The sequence below is a fragment of the Moschus berezovskii genome, chromosome 10 (genome assembly GCF_049115385.1).
Source record: "Moschus berezovskii isolate FMDL1 chromosome 10, NW_MosBer_1.0, whole genome shotgun sequence".
Taxonomy (NCBI): Eukaryota; Metazoa; Chordata; class Mammalia; order Artiodactyla; family Moschidae; genus Moschus; species Moschus berezovskii.
The window spans coordinates 107,611,037-107,638,693 of NC_142469.1; the positions used below are offsets into that span (position 1 = coordinate 107,611,037).

Consider the following 27,657-nt stretch of genomic DNA (forward strand, 5'->3'; position numbering starts at 1 on the left):
CAAAAAGCATTTTGAAGAAAGAAAAAGAAATTAAATGCTTTTTCAAGTTAGCTTCCCATTAAATAATGGAAAACTCTGAGGTATTTTTCAAAACATTATTCAACTCCCCCCCATAAAATTAACGGAAGTGACAGATCAATCAAGGTGATGCCTTCAGATCATTTTCATTATATTTAAAACAGCACGTATGTATATTTTTGTATACAAGCAACTCCTGCAGCTCAATTCCAGAAAGATAAACGACCCAGTCAAAAAATGGGCCAAAGAACTAACCAGACATTTCTCCAAAGAAGACATACAGATGGCTAACAAACACATGAAAAGATGCTCAACATCCCTCATAATCAGAGAAATGCAAATCAAAACCACAATGAGATACCATTTCACACCAGTCAGAATGGCTGCTATCCAAAAGTCTACAAGCAATAAATGCTGGAGAGGGTGTGGAGAAAAGGGAACCCTCTTACACGGTTGGTGGGAATGCAAACTAGTACAGCCACTATGGAGAACAGTGTGGAGATTCCTCAAAAAACTGGAACTAGAACTGCCGTATGACCCAGCAATCCCACTCCTGGGCATACACACTGAGGAAACCAGAATTGAAAGAGACACATGTACTCCAATGTTCATCGCAGCACTGTTTATAATAGCCAGGACATGGAAGCAACCTAGATGTCCATCTGCAGACGAATGGATAAGAAAGCTTTGGCACATATACACAATGGAGTATTACTCAGCAATTAAAAAGAATACATTTGAATCAGTTCTAATGAGGTGGATGAAACTGGAGCCTATTATACAGATTGAAATAAGCCAGAAAGAAAAACACCAATACAGTATACTAATGCATATATATGGAATTTAGAAAGATGGTAACGATAACCCTGTACACGAAACAACTAATCTTCGAATGTATAGGCACAAAGTTGTTTCTATTTATATTCTTAATGCTTCTATGAGTAATTCCCATTTTGAGTATTGTTTATTTGCAAGATTTTTCTTGTTGATTACTGTTACCTGATGTTTCCCTTTTTAGAGAAGCTTTTTAAGGCAGCTGTGACTCTGTTGAGCCTCTCAATTTTATCTTTATTTTTATTGCATTAATACCTGGTATGTATTAGTTGCTTTCTTTTCTTTATGATTATTCTGTTTATTTTGCTAACTTCTTAAACTGGCTGTATACTTGTATACTCATTGCTTTTCCTTTTAATGTAAAGTCTACTACATTTAAGGCCTCAGTGGATAATGTTTTCCATATCTCATAGGTTTTAAGACTTTGTATTTTTATCTTTCTGTAATGATGTTGTTTTCAAATGCCATGTACTCAATAAGTGATATAAACACATTGTAAATTTCAGTTTTCTAATAAAATATTTTATGAAAAAAAAACAGCACATTAAAACGCTCCATCATATACTAAGACACATGGTAGGAGTAATCTTAGTCATTCAGTTGTGTCCAACTCTTTGCAACTCTATGAACTGTATCCCTCCAGGCTCCTCTATCCACGGGATTCTCCAGGCAAGAATACTGGGGTGGGTAGCTGTTTCTTTCTCCAGAGGATCTTCCCAACCTAGGGATAGAACCTGGGTCTTCTGCATTTCAGGCAGATTCCTTACCATCTGAGCACCAGGGAAGCCAATATTAGGACATGACTAAAGGTTAAACAAAATAATTTTTAAACAGAAGGCAACCTACCATTATGTGTTCAAGTAGAGAATCTATTGCAACTATGTTATCAAAATACGTTCTGAAAAAAAAGAAAGGTAAAATCTTTAAGTAATGTTATTAGAACACAGAACATATTAAACTTTGAATACATTTCCCAATTTTGTCTATATTTAAATAATAAAAACAGAAAGGTATATGTTGTTTGACTGTGGTCCTTCTGTGGAAACAACCAGTAATATTATTTTAAAGAGATAAATGAAAGTTTATCATTGACTTTAGTATAAGGTCTCTAATTTCAGAGATCGCCTTCAGTAATTATTTTATCAGCAAGTATTCAAGGTAGAGAAAAAGTTTGTAGCATTTAACTAAAATGATGAATAAAACTGGTACATCAAATTTAACATCTCATTAATAACTTTGATATAAAATAAAATATTTAAATTTGCTAAATTTCACTAATAAGATAAAAATATAAATAATCACTGAACACCCCAAAAGCTAGAATGTAGTTTAACTGTATTTAAAAAAAAAAAGCAGGGAAATTCATTTGAGAAGAAATATCAGAATACAAGTAATGATAGGACCTGGCAACTCTACACAAGTAAATATAGATTCATATTATGAACTGCAAGTAAATATTTGTGGGGCATATGGCACATGCATTAAAATGTAGGCTGGAGAAACAGATGAATCAGCAGGCATGTGTTACAGGGAATATGTAGCAAATACTCTTAACACAGACTATTGGCAAGGTACTGCTCTCAGTTTAGGTCTGTGAGAATTTAGCCATGCATTCAGGATTACAGTAACTTATAGCAATAAACAATGCCTTTTTCAAGAAGAGAAGTCATCCGACTTGAAGCTGTTAATATGCTTAGTTACAACATCCACCGAGGAATATCATGCAAGGAACAGGTTGAAGAAAACGGGTTTCCCACTGGGGAGGAGATTTAAGGCGTCACGTGAGGGTTTTAACTGGGCTTTGGGAGGCTTGCAAAGTGTTCAGATAGGCTAGCGAGAGGCTGAACACCGCTTCCCTTCCCAGGTGTCTCTGAAGCAGTCACATGTGGTGTCCAGACACACTGTTTCATTCTGTCTCAGAGAAGATGTTGATAGTTAGCCAAGGGGATCAAAAGAGCACGCCCTCCAACCCAAACTTCCCTAATTTAATATTTCAAAACACGAAGACGCAACTTCAGAATCACGAGTGAGGGGATTACGGGACTTGGCGATGAGTAAGCTAGGGACGTGTCAGCGGGAACAGCATCAGAGTGCTCCTTGAGTTAATAACCTGTCGTGCGGTGGGGCCCTGAATCTACCACATCCTGGGCCATTTTCAGATCTCAGCCACTGAGCAGACGGTAAGAGAGATATTAATACATGACCTTCCCTGTAGCAAGCAAACCTGATGTGGATCTGACATTTAAGAAACATCTGAACTTGCTTCCACCGCCAGCCTAAGAGAGTTTCCCTAGGTTAAACTTCAGGGAAGTGCAGCATCTTTTTGAGAATGGCACCTGAGCTACTACACATGAGAAAATTGAAACAATAATGTTAATAGTATGTTTTAATTTACTGACTTTCACAGCAAAAGCCAGAGAGGACTTTGGGAGAATGATGAACTACAACATTTCCCCTGCTTCTACTGCTGTCAATTCTCTCCTACCAAAACAGACGCACTTAGGGCATCTCTCTGTATAATCTCTAACACCTTCTAGTGAGTCATTTACAAATACGCCGAATTGGAAATTAAGATGATCACACATGCGTCTTTGATCCTTTACTTGTGAAGTGAATGTGGATGAGAATGAAACTCTCTAATCCCAAACATGATGGACCACACTTACCAGATCATGTGCCTGATAAAGACTGATCTTCTGCTATTGAATGCAGTGGACAGCAGTCCGTCACGGGCAGGCCTGGAGCCTGACCTAAACTGTTGACCAGTTAGAGCTTACCACATGCCTAGAAATGTACACTTACTTTGATACATCAAGTAGAAAGTCATTCAGTTCAGTCTGTTTGGCAAGACCTCTGCATACCTGCCATACAAAACAGTGGCTATTAATTTTGAGGGGTTTTTGTTTATTTTAGGAATGAACATTCCAGAATATTATTTACCTTATTTATTTAAAAAGGCATAACACACTCACTACTTCAAGGATTTCTAAAAATTGTTCTTGAGCATACATCCCACCTATGTTCAGTACTGTCAGATCCAGGAAGTCCTTGCTTCTCATACCATTATCTTAAAAAATATATATTTTTATATCTTTTATTTGTGATATATATATATAAGCGCAGAGACATTACTTTGCCAACAAAGGTCCATCTATTCAGAGCTATGGCTTTTCCAGTGGTCATGTATGGATGTGAGAGTTGGACCATAAAGAAAGCTGATCACCGAAGAATCGATGCTTTTGAACTGTGGTGTTGGAGAAGACTCCTGAGAGTCCCTTGGACTGCAAGGAGATCCAACCAATCAATCCTAAAGGAGATCAGTCCTGGGTGTTCATTGGAAGGACTGATCCTAGAGCTGAAACTCCAATATTTTGGCCACCTGATTCGAAGAGCTGACTCATTAGAAAAGACGCTGATGCTGGGAAGGATTGAAGGTGGTAGGAGAAAGGGAAGACAGAGGATGAGATGGTTGGATGGCATCACCGACTCAATGGACATGGGTTTGGGTGGACTCTGGGAATTGGTGATGGACAGGGAGGCCTGGCATGCTACAGTCCATGGGGTCGCAAAGAGTCGGACACAACTGAGTGACTGAACTGATGTATATATTTACACACACACACACACACACAGAAACACATTTTCTTCCTATCAGACAGTTCCTCACCAATCTGAGTTTGCTGAGATGGACTTAAACAAAACAAGAAACAGTGGAATATATACAAAACAGACTTCGAGTCTAGTTATCATGGAAACTCTATGGAGTTTATGACCTTTTAAATTAGATCACATTTTCAAGAGAATCAAGGAACTTAAATTTAAGATTATTGTTTTCATATACCACTAGGTTTAGTGGATGTTTTAATTTAGGAAATGGAACATAAAAATACCAACGTCACTGCCAGTAGGATATCATTGCTGGGCTTTCAGTGGAAAACAAAAATGGCAATAAGCAATGAAATGATTTAACATCCTATTTAAATATATAAAAGAATTAGTTGGAAAACTAAGGCAGGGAGTAAGTAAATATGAGTGACCAGATAAGACCTTTTAGAAATAGGAAAACATTTAATATCCACAAAGAAAGCCCTGGGTGACTTGCTAGCCCCCACTCTGTCTCCTGGTGACGTGCTCCAAACACCCCTTCTCTCAGGAAGCCCTGTGAAAACACCCCAAGGACGCACCTGCACCTGATGTATTGCTACCGAAGCCCAGGCAAGATTTGCTGTTGCCACCTAAAAAAAAAAAGCAAGAGAATGAAGCGAGTTTTCATCAACCACACGCAGACCTTCCAACAAAGGCCCCTAGCTTAAGTTTTGTGTGGTCATTGCATCTCTGAATGTTCCGAAAAACCAAACTGTCAAATACATACAAAATTTCTCTCTTCTATTTCCCACTTCTTTATGATTGAGTGTAATGCTCTCTTGTTCCTCTTAATTTGGGATAAAAAGGAGGATAAATTGATTAACAGCACTGTCATCCAATGAGCTTATCATAATTATTTTTCGCTTCAATAAAATCACTATTAAAAAGGCTTCTAGTGACCATTTTCTTTCCTTTTTTCTAATTAATTATTTTACTTGGAGGATAATTACTTTACAGTTTTGTGATGGTTTCTGCCGGACAGCAGCATGAATCAGCCACAGAGTACATGTGTACACCCTGCACCCGCCTCGCCTCCCTCCCCATCGCACCCCTCTGGGCTGTCCTGGAGCACCCTGGGTGCCGGCATCCTGCACCGACCTTGCACCGGTCACCTACTTCACACATGGGACTGTCCCTGTTTCAGTGCTGTCCTCTCAAAGCACCCCCTCGCCTCCGGCCACTGAGCCCCGAAGTCTGTTCTTCACATCCATGTCTCCCGCCCAGCACGCAGGCTCGTCGTTACCGTCTTTCTAAATCCCACGAACGGGTGTTACTGTCTTTCTCTTCTGGCTTACTTCACTCTGTATAACAGGCTCCAGGTTCATCCACTTCATTGGGACTGACTCAAATGAGTAGCTTGTGACCACTTTAAAAATGAGGAAATGTTTCCCAAACTTTGCTGACAAGTGCTTAAACTACTAGCTATCCTATTTCTTTTTTTCCCCATTCATCCTTCGAGTATTTCTGGGCGCCTGCTGGGGCCCAGGGCTGTTCTTAGAGCAGGTGCCGCTCGCATCTGCATGCAGGGCTCAGGGAAGATGCCACCCTGAGCGGGTGACATCAGAGTGCGCTCTTGGAGGCGGCGGCCGGGTGGGGACTGGAGCAGTCTGAGCAGAGGGGGAACTGAGGTGCGGGATCTGCTGGGGAGGAGCCAGCCGTGCGCAAGGGCCCGGCACAGCGGCGGGGAGCGAAGGGGCTTGAGCGGGGACGGTCATCTCGGTGAGAGGACGGGGAGCCAGCCGCCCAGGGGCCTGGACGAGCATCGTGGGCGACAGAGAGGTCACCGTGCTCCTCGGTTTTAGTGTCACTGAGCCGTTCCCACTCAGGGAACAGTGAACAGACGCTGGTGGTGTTGTTACCGTTGTTTAGTTGCTTGGTTGTGTCCGACTCCTTGCGACCCTATGGAGCTGGAGCCCGCCAGACTCCTCTGTCCGTGGGATTTCCCAGGCAAGAATACAGGAGTAGGTTGCCATTTCCTTTTCCAGGGGATCTTCCTGACCCAGGGATTGAACCCGTGTCTCCTGCCCTGGCAGGCACATTCTTTACCCCTGAGCCACTAGGGATATTTCCCAAATGTTTCTAATGCTGGAGCATTTATTCAGGACACAGTCTAGGAAGAGGAAATCTCTAAGGGGACACAAAGTCAACCAAAATGTGAAAACCCTCCAAAGCCACACTATTGCTTAATTTAACAACATGGTATTTTACATTTATTGCCAAAATGGATCCTTACTGCAATAAGTTACTAAATTTCAACATCATTATCACTGCAAAATGAAAATAAGTTTCTAAAAATCATTAGTATTGTTATCAAGATATTTTTAATCAAGTTGCGGTTTTAAATATTCACTCACTAGATATTCATTCATTAACTGAACAGTATCAATAAGCACCTTCGATCAACTGGGCACAGCTAAGACCCCCTGAGAGAGCTCAGGCTCACCTCCTGGTGGCTCAGACAGAAGGCTTCTTTGCCCCAGTGCCGATAGAGCTCCAGGATGCCAATCAAGTCCCCAATCGCGGTGACGATCGGCAAACACAGAACGGACTGGATACGCGTCCCTGACTCCAGCCCGGTGCCTCTCGGAAACCGTTCATCCTAAGAACGGAGGAGGGGGGAGAGACATAAATTCTTCGAAAGAAATGGAAACGTTAATTTGTGATTCTGTCAGAAAGTCCACAGTACTTGTAAGCCATGATGAGCAGTCCTTTTCAAAGGAAAACCAAACGATGACGGCCGCTGTAAGCCTTGTTTAAGGAAACCTGCAAACAACGACGGACGCTGTAAGCCTTGTTTAAGGAAACCTGGACACGGGCTACGCTTGTGCTGTGCTGAGTCACTCAGGCGTGTCTGACCCTTTGCGATCCTTTGGACTGTAGCCCACCAGGCTCCTCTGTCCATGGATTTCCCAGACAAGAATACTGGAGTGGGTTTCCATTTCTTCCTCCAAGGGCTTTTCCCAACCCAGGGATCAAACCCTCGTCTCCTCTGACTCCAGCACTGCAGACGGATTGTTTACCCACGGAGCTGCTTAAGATAACTTTAGCAACATGGGACTTAAACCCACATAGCGCCTCATGTTTCTTTATCATTCTACAGAATTCAGTCAATGAATGAATACACAGCTTCATGCAATAATAAAAGAATTACGATGGCTTCCCAGGTGGCGCAAGTGGTAAGGAATCCACCTGCTAATGCTGGAGCCACAGGAGACACGGGTTCGATCTCCGAGTACGGAAGACCCCCTGGAGGAGGAAATGGCAACCCATTGCAGTATTCTTGCCTGGGAAATCCATGGACAGAGAAGCCTGGCGGGCTACAGTCCATGGGATTGCAAAGAATACGACATGACTGAGCACACAAGCGGTTCTAAGCAACGCTTTTTTATTCCTCACCTTCGCGCGTCAGAATTGAGAGTTTCAGAGGTATAAAGTCACATGTGAAAATTACTCCAAATGCCATAGCAAATTATATTTATATGATTTTTTCTCTTATTTTTAAGGTCAGAATAACACAAAACCACAGGTTAATGAGAGTTATTGTAACTGAACCTCAAAGATCCATATTCGGCACTCAAATCAACCCATAATCACCCATTACCTATCATAAGAAATGAAACAGGTTCTTCTACTTCATCTCCTAACTTAACAAAACCACTCAAAGGAATACAAGAAAAATGAATGAGTTAATATCAAAACATCAACTCTATTTACTCACTCTCTGCAGCCTGTAGGAAGCTTTCCACGAATCAAGACTAGCTGAGGCCTATCCTGTGTAATTCACAGATCTGCGGAAAGCATGTGTATACATACAGCACGACGTTTTAAGTGATAACTGGAAAAGACTCTGATGCTGGGAAAGGTTGGGGGCGGGAAGAGAAGGGGACGACAGAGAATGAGATGGCTGGATGGCATCACAGACTCTGTGGACATGAGTTTGAGTGAACTCCGGGAGTTGGTGATGGACAGGGAGGCCTGGCGTGCTGTGATTCATGGGGTCGCGGAGAGTCGGACACGACTGAGCGACTGAACTGAACTTTTAACATTTACTTCCTAAGAACGAGATAGACCCGGTGTCCACCATCGGGGGGTTTAAGGCGTACAGTGAGCTGATCTACTGCGTTCGGACACCGCACTAGGATCGCCAGCGCTGCTGGGACCTCCACCAGCAGTGGCATTCTCTTTCCTTTTCTGTGGTGAGAATGATGACGATCTAGTCTCTGAGAAAGTTTGACAAGTATAATATTCTTGTCTATATAATTATACTGTGAAATATGTATTTTAAGCACTCTTTTTTTCTTTTTGTTAACTTTTTGATAACTTTTTTCTTTGTGATAACAGTAACTAGCAACCTGATTTGTTCAAACACAGATAATTAGTGGCAAAAATAAAATTAAAATCTAGATTTTGCGACACCAATTTAGCACTCTTTCAGAGCAAATTCCTGACACCAAAGCACCTGTTTGTAGGCTTGTCAGTTTCAGAGTCTGAGCTCACGCAGTGACACTTCATCACGACGTGCACATACACTGGGGGAGACTGGTCCGAGGGCTCCATCTGGTCCTGTTCTCTGTTCCCCTGGCCTTAGTCAGACTACACTGAGTCTGGCCCCCTGTGTGATTTGGTTGGCTAAACTGAGGGTCGTGAATCTGATGCAAGCAGAGGCTTGAAAACTCACCTGAATGTATCCACTTCTCTCTGACCCCTGCCACCACCATAAGATGCCAGGTAGCCTTAGTGAAGGGATGGGGACACACACAGAGAACAAAGGCCACCTAAGCCTGGCCAGCTCCCAAGGGACGCCCAGATGACCTCAGGCGTGTGAGAAAGCTCGGATCAGCAGAACGGCCGATCTACAGACAGTGAGTTGCTGCTGCCACTAAAATCTGGGGCGGTCAGTCACAGAGCTAACTCACTCAAATCTATCCTGCTGGGATACGAAACAGCAAACAGTAATCACTCACTTCAAATGTATATCAGCATGCAGGCACGTGTTGAAAGAACTGCTTAAATCCAGCTCTTAGGAGGTTATCAGATATACTTCTTGCAGTACAAAGAATTCATTTACACACAAATCCTTTTATTGATTGGTATCTTGCTTTTATGCTGCCATAACAGGATTTAAGTTACAACATCAAGAGTATATGTTGTCTTTCTTAATTAAATACTTCGGGTTACAAACGTCACAAAGGGTGAAAAGCCACTCACCCCAAGGATGTCTTCCACTAGCAACGTTTTTCTGGACTTGGCCACGTAGGCAGAGGTGGTGGTGCCCTGGGCGATGGGACCAGCGGGGATGAGCTTGGGTTTTCCTTCCTTGATCCCAGGAGGGATAAACACACAAAGGCTCTGCGAAGAGGAAGAGAACACGTTCTAGAAACTGTCCTGCGCTTTTTGGCACGGGGCACAAAGACTCCTAGACATTACTTAACGATCACAAGAAATCTGTGAGCCAAGGGAAAGAGGAGCCCCAAAATGAGGGAGGTGCTTTGCGATGACCACACTAAGCATCTGAGGTGGGATTCCCACGAACACAAGACACACGGTGGACGCAGGACTCGCACGAATGTCCACACGCGGGAAAACTCTTATAGCAGCCTCCAGTTTTTATCCACAGAAAATACTAACATGAAGACAGAAACGTAAGCTGTCCTTGGGCTCTAGAAACTACCAATCAAGAAGCAGACACAATGCGCCCCGCTTCTACAGACGTGGCACGTGGATCTGTAACTACAAAGTCAATGTGAGGTGGCAATACTTTTTCACGTTCATTAAAAATCTTTCTCAGAACGTTACTTCTTTTTTTTTCAATAATCGACCACTCCATTCCTGAAACTGACCTGACCATAATATTACAGATTTAGAATACTCTTGGTAAAATCTTTGCTTTTCTCTGCACATACACACCAAAAATTAAGTAAATAAATAACTGGACAAACCTGGGTCTCTCTCCCCCTCAAAAGACGAGGCAGATGGAGAACATTTGAAAGTATCCTAAATTTATTTTTTTAAACACGATCAATTATTTTGACTAAACCCAACCCCATTTTAAAACAAATTTCTGCTAAACAAGAATTGCTAATCAAATCATCTGGGCAGGGGGGGCAATATTTTCACAGAACCGCACTGCGATTATCTACTCGACTTAAAAAATATTGAAGTTCTGGTAAATTCTCCCAACACTTTACTTTTATCTTAAATGGAACTGCTGTAACTTAAGGATGACAGCCTTTTGAACTGTAAGTATTAGGCAATCCTCTGATGTGTTGCTTTTTAGATAACATGGTTTTCCAACTTTGGAATGCTGAAGACGCAGAAGAGGAGGGTTCGATCCCTGGGTTGGGAAGATCCCTGGAGGAGGAAATGGCAACCCACTCGGTATCCTTACCTGGGGAATCCCACGGACAGAGGAGCCTGGCAGGCTAAGTCCACAGTGTCACAAAGAGTCAAACATGACTAAGCCCACGTGCGAGCACGTGCACGTGCGCGCGCGCACACACACACACACACAATGTCAAAGAACTCTTTCTTCAAATAAAATCTTACAAGGGATTGAGCCCTGTAAACCTGAGTGACTTCAATCACTGGGAGCAGAGAGGAGGAAGAGAGAGCCTTGGCTCATTCCATGTGCTTTAAGTCACCATTATCTAAAGATTATAAACTCAAGATAGTTTTATTCATTAGTATATCCACATTAGCTAGGACTGGGTTTAAGCAGTAATTTGCTATTAAGTTCAATGTCTGTGAAAATCAGTTATAAATTGCTTCTTTTAAAAACTATTAAGCTTAAAATGTTTAAAGACAAGTTACACACTTAAAAAGATTTTTTAAATTTAACTACATGTGCAATGATAATTGACAATTGGACCATACGCATTTTTTAAGTGCCTAGAAATCAGTCACTGCTTTTATAATAGTTACTGTGATCTGTTATGCATCAACACACACGTGACATAAACAAATAAGAATTCCATTAGGTTTAGTATCTGTCTTGCAAAATACCATTCAGTGTGTTGCCCTTTCTCACGACTGACAGGAGAGTAGCAAAATGATCCACAAACGGGAAGAGGGATGACTGCAATAAACATATAAAACATACAGTATCTGTAGGCTGAATAAAAGTCAGAATTGGCAGTAATTTTTTCAAACTATGAGAAAGTTAATTACAAGGATGCTGGGTAATGTGCCTCTTCTCAAAGTCAGAACTGCAGGAAATGAACTTACATTGACCCAAGTCGTTTAGATAACTTTAAAGAACTTCCCGTGACACCAACAGAAAACAAATACTAGAGCAAGCTCCCAGCAGCAGCTCTGGATATTTTTTAACGGTTGTTGACTATGTTTTTGCTGTCTGAAGACATACCACAGACACTTCTTTCAGTTGACTTTTCTATAAGACCATTAAGGCTGAATTTAATAATATCTTCAAGCTACATTTTGCTTCATAATTCAGTAATGACGAAATAGCTTACATGGTCCTGTATCATTTATTTAATATAAACAGTGATTGCCTCTATGCAGACTTTCTGGATGATGCACAAGATATAGACAAGCAAATAACACACCGGAGGGTATATGGCAAGCTACTATGCACTAGGAATCCTTCAATTACCTGACTGAATGTGGAAAACTTCTCGTGGAAAATAATTACGAAAAATTAAAGTATTCTTTACAGTGGGGACTTTGTACTTGTTTTACTAATTTGATTACGATTTTTGTTCACATTTATCAAATAGAGAGGCTTACAAATGAGAACTGAGGGCAAGTGCTAACAAAAAAGTAACTTGTCCCGTGAAGGCCGAAAGCTCTGGTCATATGAAGGGAAAGTGAGGGCTGATCTAGTCAGACTCCTGTTTGACGCTTTCACAGCTTCAGTGTCTCTCTGTACTAGAAGCTTCCTCCTCTTTTTGGGTGGCATTTTTTTTTTTTAACTCCATACGGTTCCCCTGTGCAACAGTTCCCTTCCTGGCATCATTCCTGATTAAATAATCATTCTTCGATTCATCTGGAGTGTGTATTTGGTAACAGCATGCTATACCTGATCTCTGAGGTTGATCGGGCTAGCGGGCAGTTATTACTGCAAACAGAAAATGTCAATAACAAACCTCCAAGTTACAGGCTGAATATTCAGGTATTCGGGAATAGAGAAAAGTTTGTTAAATCTACCTTAACTCAATCCACAGAAATAATAAAAAAGATAGTTATGGATGGAATAGTCTTTTTCCCACTGGCTGAACCAACACTTTCATCACATAAATCCTCAAGTACACTTGGGTCTGTTTCTGAACTCTCAATTCTGTACCGCTTGGTTTATTTTTCTACCACACTGTTTTAATTATTGTAATTTATAGTACATCCTGTGATCTCGTAAGCCAAGTCTTGCTTTGGTTCTTCATGTTTCAAAATAATCATAATTTATAAGACACATTTTGCATTTTTCATTGATGAAGGTCCTGCACTAATGCATTAACAACTCATGGGTGGAAAAAAGTTTTTATAAAGAGATGGAAAAATGAAGCAAGGACTTTATTTTTCAAAATCAATCATTATGAGTTTTTTAAAGACGTATTTTTCAAGAACTCTAATACAATACTTAAAGTTTACTTTCAATTCAAAGTTATTACAAAACGTTGGCTATATTTTCCATATTGTAATAAAACACATCCTTGGAAGCCTATCTTACACCCCAAGGTTTGAACCTCCCATGTCAATTCCTACGAATTTTGACATAAGAATTTGACTGGGATGTTTAAATTAATAAGATGAAAAAAGATTATACTATTTATTTTCACAGGAAGATGAATGAAAACTTTCATCAAATATCACTGCATAACATATTAAATATACTAAGGCGACTGTACATACATTTATAATCTGTAACATCCAGTGTTGAGATGAGGCTCTACAATTAATTTCTGCTCTAATGTTGTATAAATCTATGAAAACTTTTATTAGCACAAATTTTTTAGAGGCTAGAGATGAAAAACTACATGAAAACCGAAAACAAAAAGTTCAAAGTTTCACATCTCAGCCAACCCTACCCTTTCAAGAAGAGCTGCATGCATCAGGGCGTGCACCTGACCCCCGACCTGCCGGTCACTGCAGCTGACAGCTCTGCAGGTGGCCTGGACGAGGCCCTTCACCTCCCAACACCTGCCAGGAGACTGGCCACAGGGCTGGAAATCAGTCCAGATGCCAGGCAGAGGCAGGGCATAAGTTAGTTTTCTCATTATTTCAAAGAAACTCATAATGACCTATCCAATATTTTTGTGGTAACACTACATTTCCAAAAATATTTCTAAAGTTAAACCATTTAAACTAAAGGAGATTGGCAACGGTAGTCATGACTAAGCTGACTCAATGAAGAAATAAAAAAGCACTCAAGTTATTAAAAAAATCAAAGTTTTAGAAATAGGTTCAGTGGGAAAAGGACCATAGACTAGACTACGGCACATTATTTCTTAAAAACAAAAAAACAGGAGTTTTTGATGAATTGGGAAACTGATTCACTGGCATCAACTACAGAGAGGTCTGCTTTACGTGGTGAACATCTGCTCTCGTCTTTCTTCCCATACACAGTTCAAAGTTCAGTTTGTTCATGAAACTTCTCTTTTATGTTAAGGTTTCAACTCACAACCAGTTAAAGTTTGGAAACACTTTTTAAGAAGAAAACAAATTACTGAGGCTTTCAGTTCAGTTCAGTTCAGTCGCTCAGTCGTGTCCGACTCTCTGTGACCCCATGAATCACAGCACGCCAGGCCTCCCTGTCCATCACCAACTCCCGGAGTTCACTCAAACCCATGTCCACAGAGTCGGTGATGCCATCCAGCCATCTCATTCTCCGTCGTCCCCTTCTCCTCCCGCCCCCAACCTTTCCCAGCATCAGCGTCTTTTCCAGTGAGTCAACTCGTCACATGAGGTGGCCAAAGTATTGCAGTTTCATTTTTTTTTTTTAAGAGATTAAACCTCTCAACTGGAGTATTTATTTATTTATTTATTTTGAACAGAGGAAAATTTATGCGTCGAACCTGGACTGGTCACTTATGATAATATACACGCTACAATTCCATTCTCCCCAATCATTCCACCTTCACCCTGCAGTTTCAGCTTTAGCATCAGTCCCTCCAATGAATTGCGTTATTCTTCTTGGAGACACAAGATGGCGCTGGAGAGTAAATGAATTTCGCTCCGTGCAGAGGGCAGGAGCAACTAACTAGTCCCAAGTTCCCTGGAACGTGAGCCAGATTCCTGACTTTGTTTGCATAATTCTTACTGAAGTCCACCGCTCACTGACCAAGTCACACTGCTATTCCAAACTAATACATAAAGAGCTATCTATGAACTTACTTTATGAATTATAAAGTCTGACCAACAATTAGAGATCACGAATTTTTTTCAGCTTTCACAAAATACTCTTATAGGTAATATAAAGAAAAAAAACTATATTAGAACATTATAAAGTATGTTACATAGTAACTGAGGTATGTGACTAGGTATTAAGAACAAAATCTTAATCATGGAAAAATCAGTTTTGCCCAACAAGAATTTCAAGAGCACCCTGTATGTACTATGCGCCGAACACTGATATTGGTCAGAACACAAAAAGCTTCCTCTGCTAGATTTCTCACAGACTGCTTCTGCCTTCCTTTTCCCTTCTTGTCTGCTGAGGGAGAGGTCTCCTACGCTCTGTTCAAACAGAGCTCACATCCAAGCTCATTTCAGTGTTGCCAACCCCAGACCCCACCAGCCAATCAAGAGGCAGGGCCCCAGAGCACCTGGGTTCCTCTCTGCTCACATGTCATTTTGCAGTATAACTAACGGTGTATTTCTTCATTTCTCCTACTGACTGTACGTTCTTTGAGGACAGGGGTGATTTTTATTTATTTGTAGGCTCAGTAAATTCAACACAGATTTTGGTACATGGCTGGCATCTAAAATGGCCTGTTAAATGACATGCATAGACATAGCGCTTAACCAATGGAGGTCAAACAAAGATTCAGAAGGTTTGAGAATCTTGTCAAAATCCCAAATTAGTGAATTGGAACTCAAACAATTCAAAACTCTTTGGAAAACTGAACCACTAACTGGGGAGCTTCCCTTTTCTTCCCAAGCTCTGGAACAGTGTGGCCAGCCAGGCATTCCCTCTTCTGAAGGGCTGTCTTCAGCCCTTGAGTGCGAGCTCAGAGTAAGGAACCAACTCTGGTTCATCACCCGCTGTGTCTCCGATGGAACGATGGCCTTCCAGTGCTGGTGCTTGAAAACCACTGTCAATGTCCTACTGGCTTAAAAAAAAAACGCCAAACATCATTTCCACACTGCGTTCAGTTTCTTCCACTTACTGGTCTATTGGTTTTCCATCATCATTTGGATAGTTTTCTCTCACCAAATGGAACAATTTCTATTTTCCTCAAAATCTGTCCATTTCACCTACATTTTCACATTTGTAAGTATGCTCTCATAATTTGCTATTTTCCACTCTATTGTTTCATTGTCTTTTAAATTAGCTTCAAAATGAGTTCAATAATCATATTTACTGTATTATTTTTAGTGCTTTAATTTCATTTAAGTTGTTTCCTACCATCTCCTAAACTTTCGGTGTTTTAATTTTTTTTCTCTCTGGTAATATGAATGTTGGTTTTAAATTCCACAGTATACTTTTGATGTATTTAAATATTATTTAAGCTATATTTTTCAATGTAACAATTTCAGAAATTAAATTATTTGTACTGATTCTCATTGGTGAAAAAAGAAATTAATACTTTTATAAGAATGATTTAGTCCATGCCATGTCTATCTTAATCCTTGTATTAATATTTATTGATATCAAGACTACATTTTTTATCACAGTGTATTTGGGTTGCATTATTATAATTTTGTCACTAAAGTGTATACATTTTGTTTTGATTAAAGTGAGTCACTAAGAAATACTTTCTATGATTCAAAATCCAGAGATAATTTTTAAAAACATTGATAAGTTTCTATAATATGTTGTCTTTCATGTACAAAGGAAGAAATATAAGAAAATATACATGTATCTCCTCATCTATGCAAAAACAATGTTTTACTTTATTTCACACGGTTAGCTTACATTTTAGAAGTATGTCAACATCTGTTGCAAGCAATATGGCAGACTAGATAATTTGACACTCCTGAAAAAAACAATTGCAAAATTATTTAAAGGCTGGATAAAGAATATTTCACAAATATTTTATAAGGCATTGCTGGGCTGAGAAGATTGGAAGGATCCAAAGAAATCTAAAAGGAAGTAAACAAAGGGACTCTGGGAGGTGAGCAAATTCCAATTTTTTTTTTTCCTTGAGAGCATCAACTAAAGCCTAGATACAGAGTTGACCCTTGAAGCACATGGGTTTGACCTGTGTGGATCCACTTACATGCAGATCTCTTTCAATAGACCCCCAGCAGCGCTGTACATCCACGGCTGAGCGAATGTGCAGGCGTGGACCTGTGGATTCTGAGGGCCGGCAGCAAAGTGACACATGGATTTGTTCGAGGGTCAACTGTACCGACCTCAGCAGAGCCGGGTGGCTAACAGGAGACCAGAGGCAAGGCCTGAGACCTCACTACTGGGACGTCTAATAGGAGACCCCCACGCGGGTCAGGACCAGCCCAGGGCTATGGGCTCGTCTCAGTCTGAAGAGTGAAGACACCTACAGCTGCAAGGGGGTGACAAGGAAACCAGAAGACCTTGAATTTATTGCTGCAGAGAAAATAAAATTCTCATCTGAGAAGCTCTAACTGTGCATCGTGTGGATGTGAGGCTTGAATCCATACCACTCAGTGGTCGGGAAGAAAATCTCAAATATACAAGTTAATCAAAATAGACTTCAACTGGTGGTACCTTCGGTGAATGGCAGAAACAAGCACATATCTGATCTTGAGAAACAGAACGGGGAAGGAACAACCTCAAGAATCTCCACTGAAAGGGACCAAAGGAATAATATGAGTTACGGGAGCACAGCCCAGTCGTCATCCCTTAAAGTTACCCTCCCGGGGAGAAAGGTCTCTTTGCGAGGCTTATATGCTGGAGAGAAAACTGGATAAGCAAATAATCAAACAAGGCACAGATAAACACGTAATTACAGGTTCAGCTCAGTTCTGTGAAGGAGAAGGATCAGACATTAGGAAAGCACAGCAGAGTGGAAGCTGGCTTAGGAAGCTCAGGAAAGGCTACTGTTTCGCTCTACACCCTGCTGCTCCTAGGGCTGCACTAGCAAACAGAACACACTTGGTCCCTGAGATGTGGGGAAGAAAGGGGTAGAGACTCCATCAGCCTGGAGAGGATCACACAGTCAATCTGCTGACCTTAGGGGTTTAGAAGGAGGCGCCAACTAAAGCCTGGGAAGACGTTACCAATCCCTCAGTTAGGCTACAAAGTGAATGGACTAGATACATGCAGAATTATATTTTAGGGGCTTCCCTGGGGCTCAGTCAGCAATGCAGATCGCTTCCAGCACAGGAGACCCGGGTTCCATCCCTGGGTTGGGAAGATCCCCTGGAGAAAGAAATGGAAACCCACTCCAGCACTTTTGCCTGGAGAATCCCGTGGACAGAGGAGCCTGGTGGGCTACAGTCCACGGGGTTGCAAACAGTCGGACATAGCTTAGCAACTAAACCACAACAGAATTACATTTGGGATCTTCGCGCTACAAAAGCTTTTTCTAAACCGTCATCAGGCAGAAGTCTGCAACAATGGAGTAGAGAAGTATAGCCAAGTGATTAAGAGCAGGTGGTCTGGGAACCTAAACCCCAGCTCCGAGCCAGGCCCTGTTAGAGGCTCCTGCACAGTGGACCAGGCTCCCAGTTGTCTGCCCTTTCCACCTCCACAGACAAGCTCTCCCCACCTTCCCATCCTCCTCCAAAGAGCAGAAGAGGGCCAGCCCACGGGGCAGCCTCGCCTTGGCCTAGGGTTCATATCATTTCTTTCCAGGTAGAACAGCCAGAACGCTGAGTCCGCAACCCAGGTGTCAGCAGGGAATCTACTGGTCCCAGTTTGGGTCACAAACAGCTGTGACTGAAGGTCAAGGGTCGCAATACAAACACAGCTGCTGTGGACCATCCCTGCGGATTGTGTGGAGACGTCAGAGAAGGAGTGATAAGACCTGGACTGCTGTAGTTAGTTGGGAGAAGGCGATGGCAACCCACTCCAGTCCTCTTGCCTGGAAAATCCCATGGGTGGAGGAGCCTGGTAGGCTGTAGTCCATGGGGTCATGAAGAGTCGGATACGACTGAGCGACTTCACTTTCACTTTTCACTTTCATGCATTGGAGAAGGAAATGGCAACCCACTCCAGTGTTCTTGCCTGGAGAATCCCAGGGACGGAGGAGCCTGGTGGGCTACCGTCTACGGGGTCGCACAGAGTCGGACACGACTGAAGTGACTTAGCATTAGCAGCTGTAGTTAGTTACATGATAATATGCATACCAGAAATCTGTAATGTGGACCACTGTAGCTACAGGATAATATGCATACCAGAAATCAGGAGAATTACTGTAAATTATTTTTTACATCTGCATTTACAACTACAGCTACATTTACATCTACATTTACAACCTAGATGTCCATCAGATGGATGGATAAAGAAACTGGGGTACATTACTCAACAGAATACTACTCAGCCATAAAAAGGAACACATTTGAATCTGTTCTGATGAGGTGGACGAAGCTAGAGCTCATTATACAGGGTGAAGTAAGCGAGAAAGAGAAATAGAAGCAGCGTACACCAACGTGTGTATGTCGGGTCTGCAGAGGCGGCCCTGATGAGTGTATTTTCAGGGCAGCAACGGAGACACGGACACGGAGAACAGACCTCTGGACAAGGCGGGAGGAGAGGACGGAGGGGGCAGACGAAGGGAGAGAGAAGCAGAGAGTTACGACACCGTCTGCAAAACGTAGCCAGTGGGAATGTGCTGTGGGCTCGGGGAGCTCACACAGGGACTCTGCAGCAGGCTGAGGGGAGGAGGGGAGGGAGCTGGGAGGGAGGCCCTGGAGGGAGGGAACGTGGCTGCGCCTACGGCCGATTCTTGCTGATGATTCATGACACAAAACCTCAAAATTCTGTAAAGCAATTATCCTTCAATTTAAAAATTAAAAAAATATATATTGTAAATTATATACCAATTTTTCAAAAGGAAGTCTTGGTTTTTAAATAAAAATTTCAAATTTTAGAAAAAAAATCTTAGAATGACTAGGACAGAAATCTATTCGTTATTTCAGTGGCTTCATCATTTTAAAATACTACCAGTACGTAAAACAGAAAGCATTTACAAGTAGGAGTAATATCGGAATAATTCTATTTGATAAACCCTCTTGCTGACTGCTTACATGAAACAAAAGGAGAGAGAATACAGGTGATTACATAAATGAACAAGGAGCGGTCCTTCTCCTGCTGCTACTGCGAGGTCACTCCAGTCGTGTCCGACCCTCAGCGACCCCAAGGACTGCAGCCAGCAGGCTCCTCCATCCATGGGGTTTTCCAGGCAAGAGTACTGGAGTGGGGAGCCATTGCCTTCTCCGGGTCCTGATCCTAAAGAGCTTTTAACCTTGTAACACAGATCATCACAACGTAAGGGGAGCAAGAGTTGTAGAAATGAAGAGGTCAGCTGTGAGTAGGGGCATCCAGCCAGTAAGGACTTTCTGTGCAATGATTTCCATGGCTTGGACTGCTCTACTATTCATGAAGACTGCTAAAAACATCAGAGGACTGTGTCTCTATTCCTATTAACATTTTATATAATACAAATAGCATGCTGCTGCTGCTGCTGCTGCTAAGTCGCTTCAGTCGTGTCCGACTCTGTGCGACCCCATAGACGGCAGCCAACCAGGCTCCACCGTCCCTGGGATTCTCCAGGCAAGAACACTGGAGTGGGTTGCCATTTCCTTCTCCTACAAATAGCATACATTTTGCTTATTCACAAAATAAGTATCACATTGCAAATATACATACCCAATCTCAAGTAACAAGGCCTAACACATAAGAAATACAGAGTAAAAGTTTACAAAATAATGTTATAACTGAGTTTCATCCACCTAACCTATGAAGGTCAGTGTTGCCGGTTCAGTGTAGTTTTCTAAAATGCTACATAAGTGTTAATACCATAACACAAAATCAAATGCCAGCAACCGAATGTCCTGCAACACTTCTGAAAGTGTCTAAGCAAGCTGCACTTGACAGCAGACGGTGCTTTAAGTGAGTCAGTCCAGAAACACAGGGTCCAGCCTGTCCTGCTGACAGGTGGACCGGGCACCCCTGAGCAGCTGCAACCACAGAGCAGCCCGGGTCACCGCCCCACAGCTCCGGAATCGACACGCAGCAAGTCCGCCCCAGCACTTTGCAGAGCTAGCGTTACAGAGTCCACAAAAGCACATAAGACGCCTGCTCTCCTCCGCTTCTACTGTAGATTGCGTGAAGAAAAAGGGCGCGTAGACTGCCCCCGACACCCCAGCCCGCAGTGGTGAAAGAGCAGTGAGCCTGGACGCCCTTCATGGAACAGCACACCACAGGCCAAACCAAAACAACAAAAATGTTGACATTTTCATGACTAGACGTCACCACGTTGGTAAAATACTCAACTGGTAATCACCACGTACAGAAATAAAATAGAAAATGCTGGTTAAAGTACTTAATTATGTCACGTTTGTTGTCTGTAACATAATTTTAAAGCTTATGACATTCTCTTATCTGGAACACCTAAATCTAAATTTAGGTACTTACGTTATTGCACTCTCCAAGGAAATACAGTGCAAATCCATCAGCTTTCGTGGCTGCCAAAGTAATAAAAAAGGAAGAGACTAATCTCAATGGGAGAATATAACATGCATGAATTCTCTAAGGTGAGACTTCAAACATGAGTCTTTAAAATAGATCCGTTAGCATAATTAATTTTCATACAGTAAACTGAACTAAATAATTTATGGCTTTACTGAATTGCATACTTAGCATATTTTCATTTCTTTTCATTAGCTATTTCTGTTTTTAAGATGTGACATTCTCAAAGGCACACAGCAACGTACTATGTAATAATATATTGGTCAATGTTTAAATATTAGAATTATTAGAAAATGTTTTTAAAATTTGAGACATATTTAATTTTAAAGCATTTGAAAATAGACAAATGACATTCATAATACTGAATAACCAATATAATATAAGCATCAACCAAAAAGAGTGATACAGATGCCTACATGTCAGTGAGGAGAACACAATTCAATTTACTTTGGTATAATCTTTCTACCAGGAGGAACGTAAAGCATTCCTTACCGATTTTGATGATGCTACTCAATTCATAGAGGAGTAGCTGGTTGTCTCCTCCTGTATCCAACCGTTGTTCTATATAGCTGTTTAGTTCATACACAACTCCTTGCATATTTGTATCTTGATACTTTGAATAAAAAAAAGAGGCATAATTAAATATAAAAAAATAAAAATTCCTTAGTTTGTCACATATGCAATTAATATACATGGCTTTATATTATATACTAGCTGTTCATGATGTTTTTATAGAGCATGATTTAATTATTATGATGGACCATGCAAATAGAAAGTTAAAATTGCTACAACTTAGGATACCTATAGACTCCATGAATGAATATTTATATTAAAATATAGAATGTTACAAGTTTGTTTCTGAAGTTTTAATACAATGTGATCAAGCAAGCTGGATCAGTAAAGGCAGTTAGGGAATTTGCCAACTGACACACTGCACTGGGTGAAACAACGCTTGTTTATTACTCTCCACTCACTGGGGTCCATGCAGTGACCTCTGGACCCCTGCGAGTCTGATCTCAACGCTGCCACTGGAACAGGAGCGGGAGGCGCTCACTGGGCCGCCCCTGCGAGAGCAGCAGCCCCACAGCAAGCCCTGGTGCTGGCTGCACTGGGGCGCCAGGGCAGGCGCCGGTGGACACAGGTCAGGGAAGACGGTGGAGGCTACACCCGACGCTGTGTCTTCTTCAAAGGACTGAAGACCCATCTTCTGGTGAGCTTCTGTGCCACCGAGCGTGCCTTCCCAAGCCTCCTCTCCAAACCACGGACGTGGTGAACTTTAAAATAAAATTCTCTCACTCTGAGGCTCGACAGACTCCTGGGGCTTCCCAGTGCACTTGGACTAAAGGCTTCTCCCAGGGTGGTCTCTGAACTCTGCAAAACGTGGTGATCGTCTGCTTCGGAAACCATCTCAGGCCATCTCTGTCTCTCTCTCCCTCACTCACAAGACCACTCAGCCACCGTTCGCTCCGAAAGCCCTACCGCTCGGTGTTCCTGTTGAGCCCTGCACTCATCCCTCTGCGGGACGAATACACAGAAGAACGGACGAAGCCATCAGCCAGCCGTTCCACAGACACGCGCTGCCAGAGCTGACGATCCACTACCACACACAGGCACTCTTCCCAACACGAGAAATGCCAGAGCCTGCACAGAGTCCTCAAGGAACTTACTTTCCAGCTGGAAGAGAATAAGTAAGCAAGCTACGCAGTGTGATGGAAGGTGATGGGCACGACGCAGACAGGAGACCTGGGAAGGCTGACGGTAATCGGCTTTGGAGGAAAGGACGGCTTTTTAAACAGGATGGTCAGGGACGGAAGGATCCAGGGACATGAGAGACACGGAAAGGCTCCAGTGAAGCCTAGAACCGTGAAGGGCGGGTCTGCCAAGCGCCCCTGGCTGCCTTGTAGAAGGATGCTGGTCGTCCACCACCTCTCTCTGCTGCTGACCTATTTATTAACAGACCCAAGTCCAGGCAGACCCCAGAAAATGAAGTACCAAGGATAAACTCTCAAGAGATGAGATGGATGAGGTTCAGCTAACCTATACAAACCTGGGCTTCCCCGGTGGCTCAGAGGGTAAAGCGTCTGCCTGCGGTGCAGGAGACCTGGGTTCAATCCCTGGGTCGGGAAGATCCCCTGGAGAAGGAAATGGCAACCCACTCCAGTATTCTTGCCCGGGGAATCCCATGGATGGAGGAGCCTGGTGGGCTACAGCCCATGGGGTGGCAAAGAGTCGGACATGACTGAGCGACTTCACTCACATGTAGAAATCTGGGAAAGAAGTGAGGATGAACCTCACGGGGGCGGCTCGGGTAGAATAAAGACAGCACTGGACCAGGCAGATGGAGGAGGGGTGCATTAAACAGAGGTACTGGCTTCAGTGGGCCTGCACTCGGGACAGCTGAAATCTGCACCGTTCCCCCAAAGGCTGACACAGAATGCAGCTGAAAAACAGAACTTCCCCGGTGTATATTCTAATCTGGGCGAGACTGGAAGGCCAGCGCGGATTCCTCCTGTCAGACCCGTGACCCGCCCCTTAGCTATATCCAATGGAAATCAGAACTTCCCCGGTGTATATTCTAATCTGGACGAGACTGGAAGGCCAGCGCGGATTCCTCCTGTCAGACCCGTGACCCGCCCCTTAGCTATATCCAATGGAAATCAGAACTTCCCCGGTGTATATTCTAATCTGGACGAGACTGGAAGGCTAGCGCAGATTCTTCCTGTCAGACCCGTGACCCGCCCCTTAGCTATATCCAATGGAAATCAGAACTTCCCCGGTGTATATTCTAATCTGGGCGAGACTGGAAGGCTAGCGCAGATTCTTCCTGTCAGACCCGTGACCCGCCCCTTAGCTATATCCAATGGAAATCAGAACTTCCCCGGTGTATATTCTAATCTGGACGAGACTGGAAGGCTAGCGCAGATTCTTCCTGTCAGACCCGTGACCCGCCCCTTAGCTATATCCAATGGAAATCAGAACTTCCCCGGTGTATATTCTAATCTGGGCGAGACTGGAAGGCCAGCGCGGATTCTTCCTGTCAGACCCGTGACCCGCCCCTTAGCTATATCCAATGGAAATCAGAACTTCCCCGGTGTATATTCTAATCTGGACGAGACTGGAAGGCTAGCGCAGATTCTTCCTGTCAGACCCAGTGACCCGCCCCTTAGCTATATCCAGTGGACGCTCCCTTCCTCAAGGTCATGACAAGTACATTCCCCAGGCCGCGCCGGCCTGTGTGCAGAGCTTGGAGGTGTGGGCCACGGGTGACTCTGGGAACCACTGCCGTTCAACGGGTTTTCCTGATTCACTGAGCATATGGGATGCTGGCCTCACAGGGGACAGGAGGCCACGTATACTAACCAGAGACCAGGCGGGTGCTGTTAGCATAGTGGACAGAACTGAAGCTGTGATCAGAATGACTTGGCCAGCGGAGGTCTTCAGCCGGCATCAAGCACCTGGCCACAGTGTCCCTGCAACTGAAATAGGGCGACCTCCTGCTTCAAGGTGGGCTTTCAGTCACTCAGCAGAGGAGTCCCTGTAAAAATGATAGCAGACTGACTTCTCTCTCACGATGCAATTCTGAGCACAGGCCCTTCAGTGTGACTGGAATGCAGTGCTGAGATCTGTGGCCAGCTGCTCTCCATCTCTTTGGGACAGGAAACGGGTCATCACACACACGCGAAAACAGGAGACACTTGGGGTTATGGACACTTTATCATGAGGTTTCCTTTCAAGTCTCTGAGCTTTCATTTTTCTCATTTGCTTAATAAGAACATTGAAATAGACTGTATTTAAGATATCTTTCAACAGTAACCTTCTGTGGCAATCTATGACCTCAAATTCTGTTGCTGTTTATATTAAACTTCAAATTCTAATCTTGAAAGTAATAGATGGGTTACTTTTAGTAGACCCTGTTTCCTTTGATTAGCAATAATTGCATATTTACCATAAAAGCAAAATATTTAACTATGATTACTAAATTATGCTAACATAATATTACCTCTCAAATATTAAAGGTTCAGATGGTAAAGAATCTGCCTGAAATGCAGGAGACCTGAGTTCAATCCCTGGTTTGGGAAGACGCCCTGGAGAAGGGAATGACAACCCACTCTAGTATTCTTGCCTGGAGAATCCCATGGACGGAGGAGCCTGGTGGGCTACAGTCCATGGGGTTGCAGAGTTGGACACGACTGAACGACTAATACACACACCTTCACAGTTAGTGGATCATTCAAATCACAATATACTAAAAATGTTAAATTATATATAAATATGAATAATAATAACAATTACTGGGCCTCAGCCTTACGGCTGTCTGCTGCTCATGAGTACTATTATGAGAGGAAAGGCAGGAGAAACAAGTGGGGATGAAAGTCAGCTAAGACACTTCTCTCACGGAAACATGATGAAGTTTTACCCAGGGATCAATTCAGTTCAGTTGAATAAACTTTCAGTTCTATGTTTTGACTAATAGGAAATTACAACAGTATATTAGTGAAGTTGTTAAGAACTTGTGTTTGCACAGCATTTCAACTTCGCACAGTCCTTTCACCACTGCCTTTATTAAAAGAACCCATATAAAGTATGCGCTGAGTATCACAGACATTTCTCAATCAAGAGGAGTCAGAACTCGAAGGTTCAATGAGTTGGGCAGTTGGAAACCTTATAATCCAACTGGACACAGTCACCCTCATTTTCTGTTCCACGTTGGTTTTCAAGCAGTACTTGCTTTTCATTAGAGAAACCACACACACACACACATACACACACACATAAAGGATTTGCAGAGATACTCCACTGACAGGACTGTAGTGACCCAATATGAAACTCGGAACTATGTCAGCCAAGCACTGAAACTGAGCTCCACCAAGCTCTGACAGATGGTCTTGCTTCCCATGAAACTGCGCCATGTCCTACACCATCCCTGTGAGGGTGCTGTGGTGCCTGAGGGCATCTGGAACACACCTTGGGGACCAGGGAAAAGCCACTCTGTCACCCAGAGAGAAATAAAATTTTACATGACATAGTGATTCTGGAGAAGATTCTTGAGAGTGCCCTGGACTGCAAGGAGATCAGACCCATCAACCCTAAAGGAAATCAACCCTGAACATTCACTGAAGGACTGATGCTGAAGCTGAAGCTCCAACACTTTGGCCACCTGATGTGAAGAGCCAAGTCATTGGAAAAGACCCTGATGCTGGGAGGGATTGAAGGCAGGAAGAGAAGGGGACAACGGAGGATGAGACGGTTGGAAGGCATCACCAACTCGATGAACGTGAGTGTGAGCATGCTCCGGAAGTTGGTGATGGACAGGGAAGCCTGGGGTGCTGTGGTCCATGGGGTCGCAAAGAGTCAGACACAACTAAGCAACAACAATAGTACTGAATCAGTTCAGTTCAGTCAGTCTCTGAGTCGTGCCCAACTCTCTGCCACCCCATGGACCGCAGCACGCCAGGCCTCCCTGTCCATCACCAACTCCCGGAGCGTGCTCAGACTCACGTCCATCGAGTTGGTGATGCCATCCAACCATCTCATCCTCTGTTGTCCCCTTCTCCTCCTGCCTTCAATCTTTCCCAGCATCAAAGTCTTTTCAAATGAGTCAGTTCTTCGCATCAGGTGGCCAAAGTATTAGAGTTTCAGCTTCAACATCAGTCCTTCCAATGAACACCCAGGAGTGGTCTCTTTTAGGATGGACTGGTTGGATGTCATTGCTGTCCAAGGGACTCTCAAGAGTCTTCTCCAAAACACACTTTGAAAGCATCAATTCTTCAGCACTCAGCTTTCTTTATAGTCCAACTCTCACATTCATACATGACTACTGGAAAAACCATAGTCTTGACTAGAAGGACCTTTTAAAAACTAACTTTCCTAAAGAATACTTAAGTTTTCAAAGGACTATTTTAACTAATTTAATTTACGGCAAAAAAAGTCCAAGAGATGAAAGGGCTTTTCATGATAATAAATTAATTTAGGAAAATAAGTCCATGAGATAAAACATTTTCAAGTCACTCATGGAGTAAACATTTCTGATATGTCTAAGACTATTCACAGAAAAAAATTAAGCAATCAGGAGCAGATGAATGAAGAGAAAGTTAAAGAAACAAAAGATGTACCTAAGTGCTTTATCCAGTGGATGTATTTGTGAATGTCAATATGTAAATAAGTCTTTTTAAACAAATATTTCCTCAGCAATGTGTCAAGCACTACTACTTTATAAGTATCAGATAAGGCTCTCTCACTCATGGAACTGAAATCCCAGCGGGGAGAAAGTAATACACAAGAAAACAGTGATAATGTTTATGGCAAAAACGTGTGCTCAGTCATGTCCGACCCACTCTGTGTGACCCCATGGACTGTAGCCCACCAGGCTCCTC

At 42.9% G+C, this 27,657-nt stretch overlaps 1 protein-coding gene across 1 annotated transcript in view; it reads right to left on the reverse strand.

Annotated features, from left to right (window-relative positions):
• The window catches only part of PDE10A (phosphodiesterase 10A), a 266,588-nt gene that overhangs the window by 66,079 nt on the left and 172,852 nt on the right, over nucleotides 1-27,657 (reverse strand). Inside the window, exons 4-10 of the mRNA XM_055433314.2 lie at nucleotides 21,776-21,896; nucleotides 21,230-21,279; nucleotides 9,706-9,846; nucleotides 6,941-7,096; nucleotides 5,037-5,087; nucleotides 3,655-3,713; nucleotides 1,699-1,750 (exon numbers count right to left, since the gene is read on the reverse strand). Of these exons, the coding sequence (XP_055289289.2) occupies nucleotides 1,699-1,750; nucleotides 3,655-3,713; nucleotides 5,037-5,087; nucleotides 6,941-7,096; nucleotides 9,706-9,846; nucleotides 21,230-21,279; nucleotides 21,776-21,896 (630 nt within the window). The remainder of the gene's footprint in view (nucleotides 1-1,698; nucleotides 1,751-3,654; nucleotides 3,714-5,036; nucleotides 5,088-6,940; nucleotides 7,097-9,705; nucleotides 9,847-21,229; nucleotides 21,280-21,775; nucleotides 21,897-27,657) is intronic.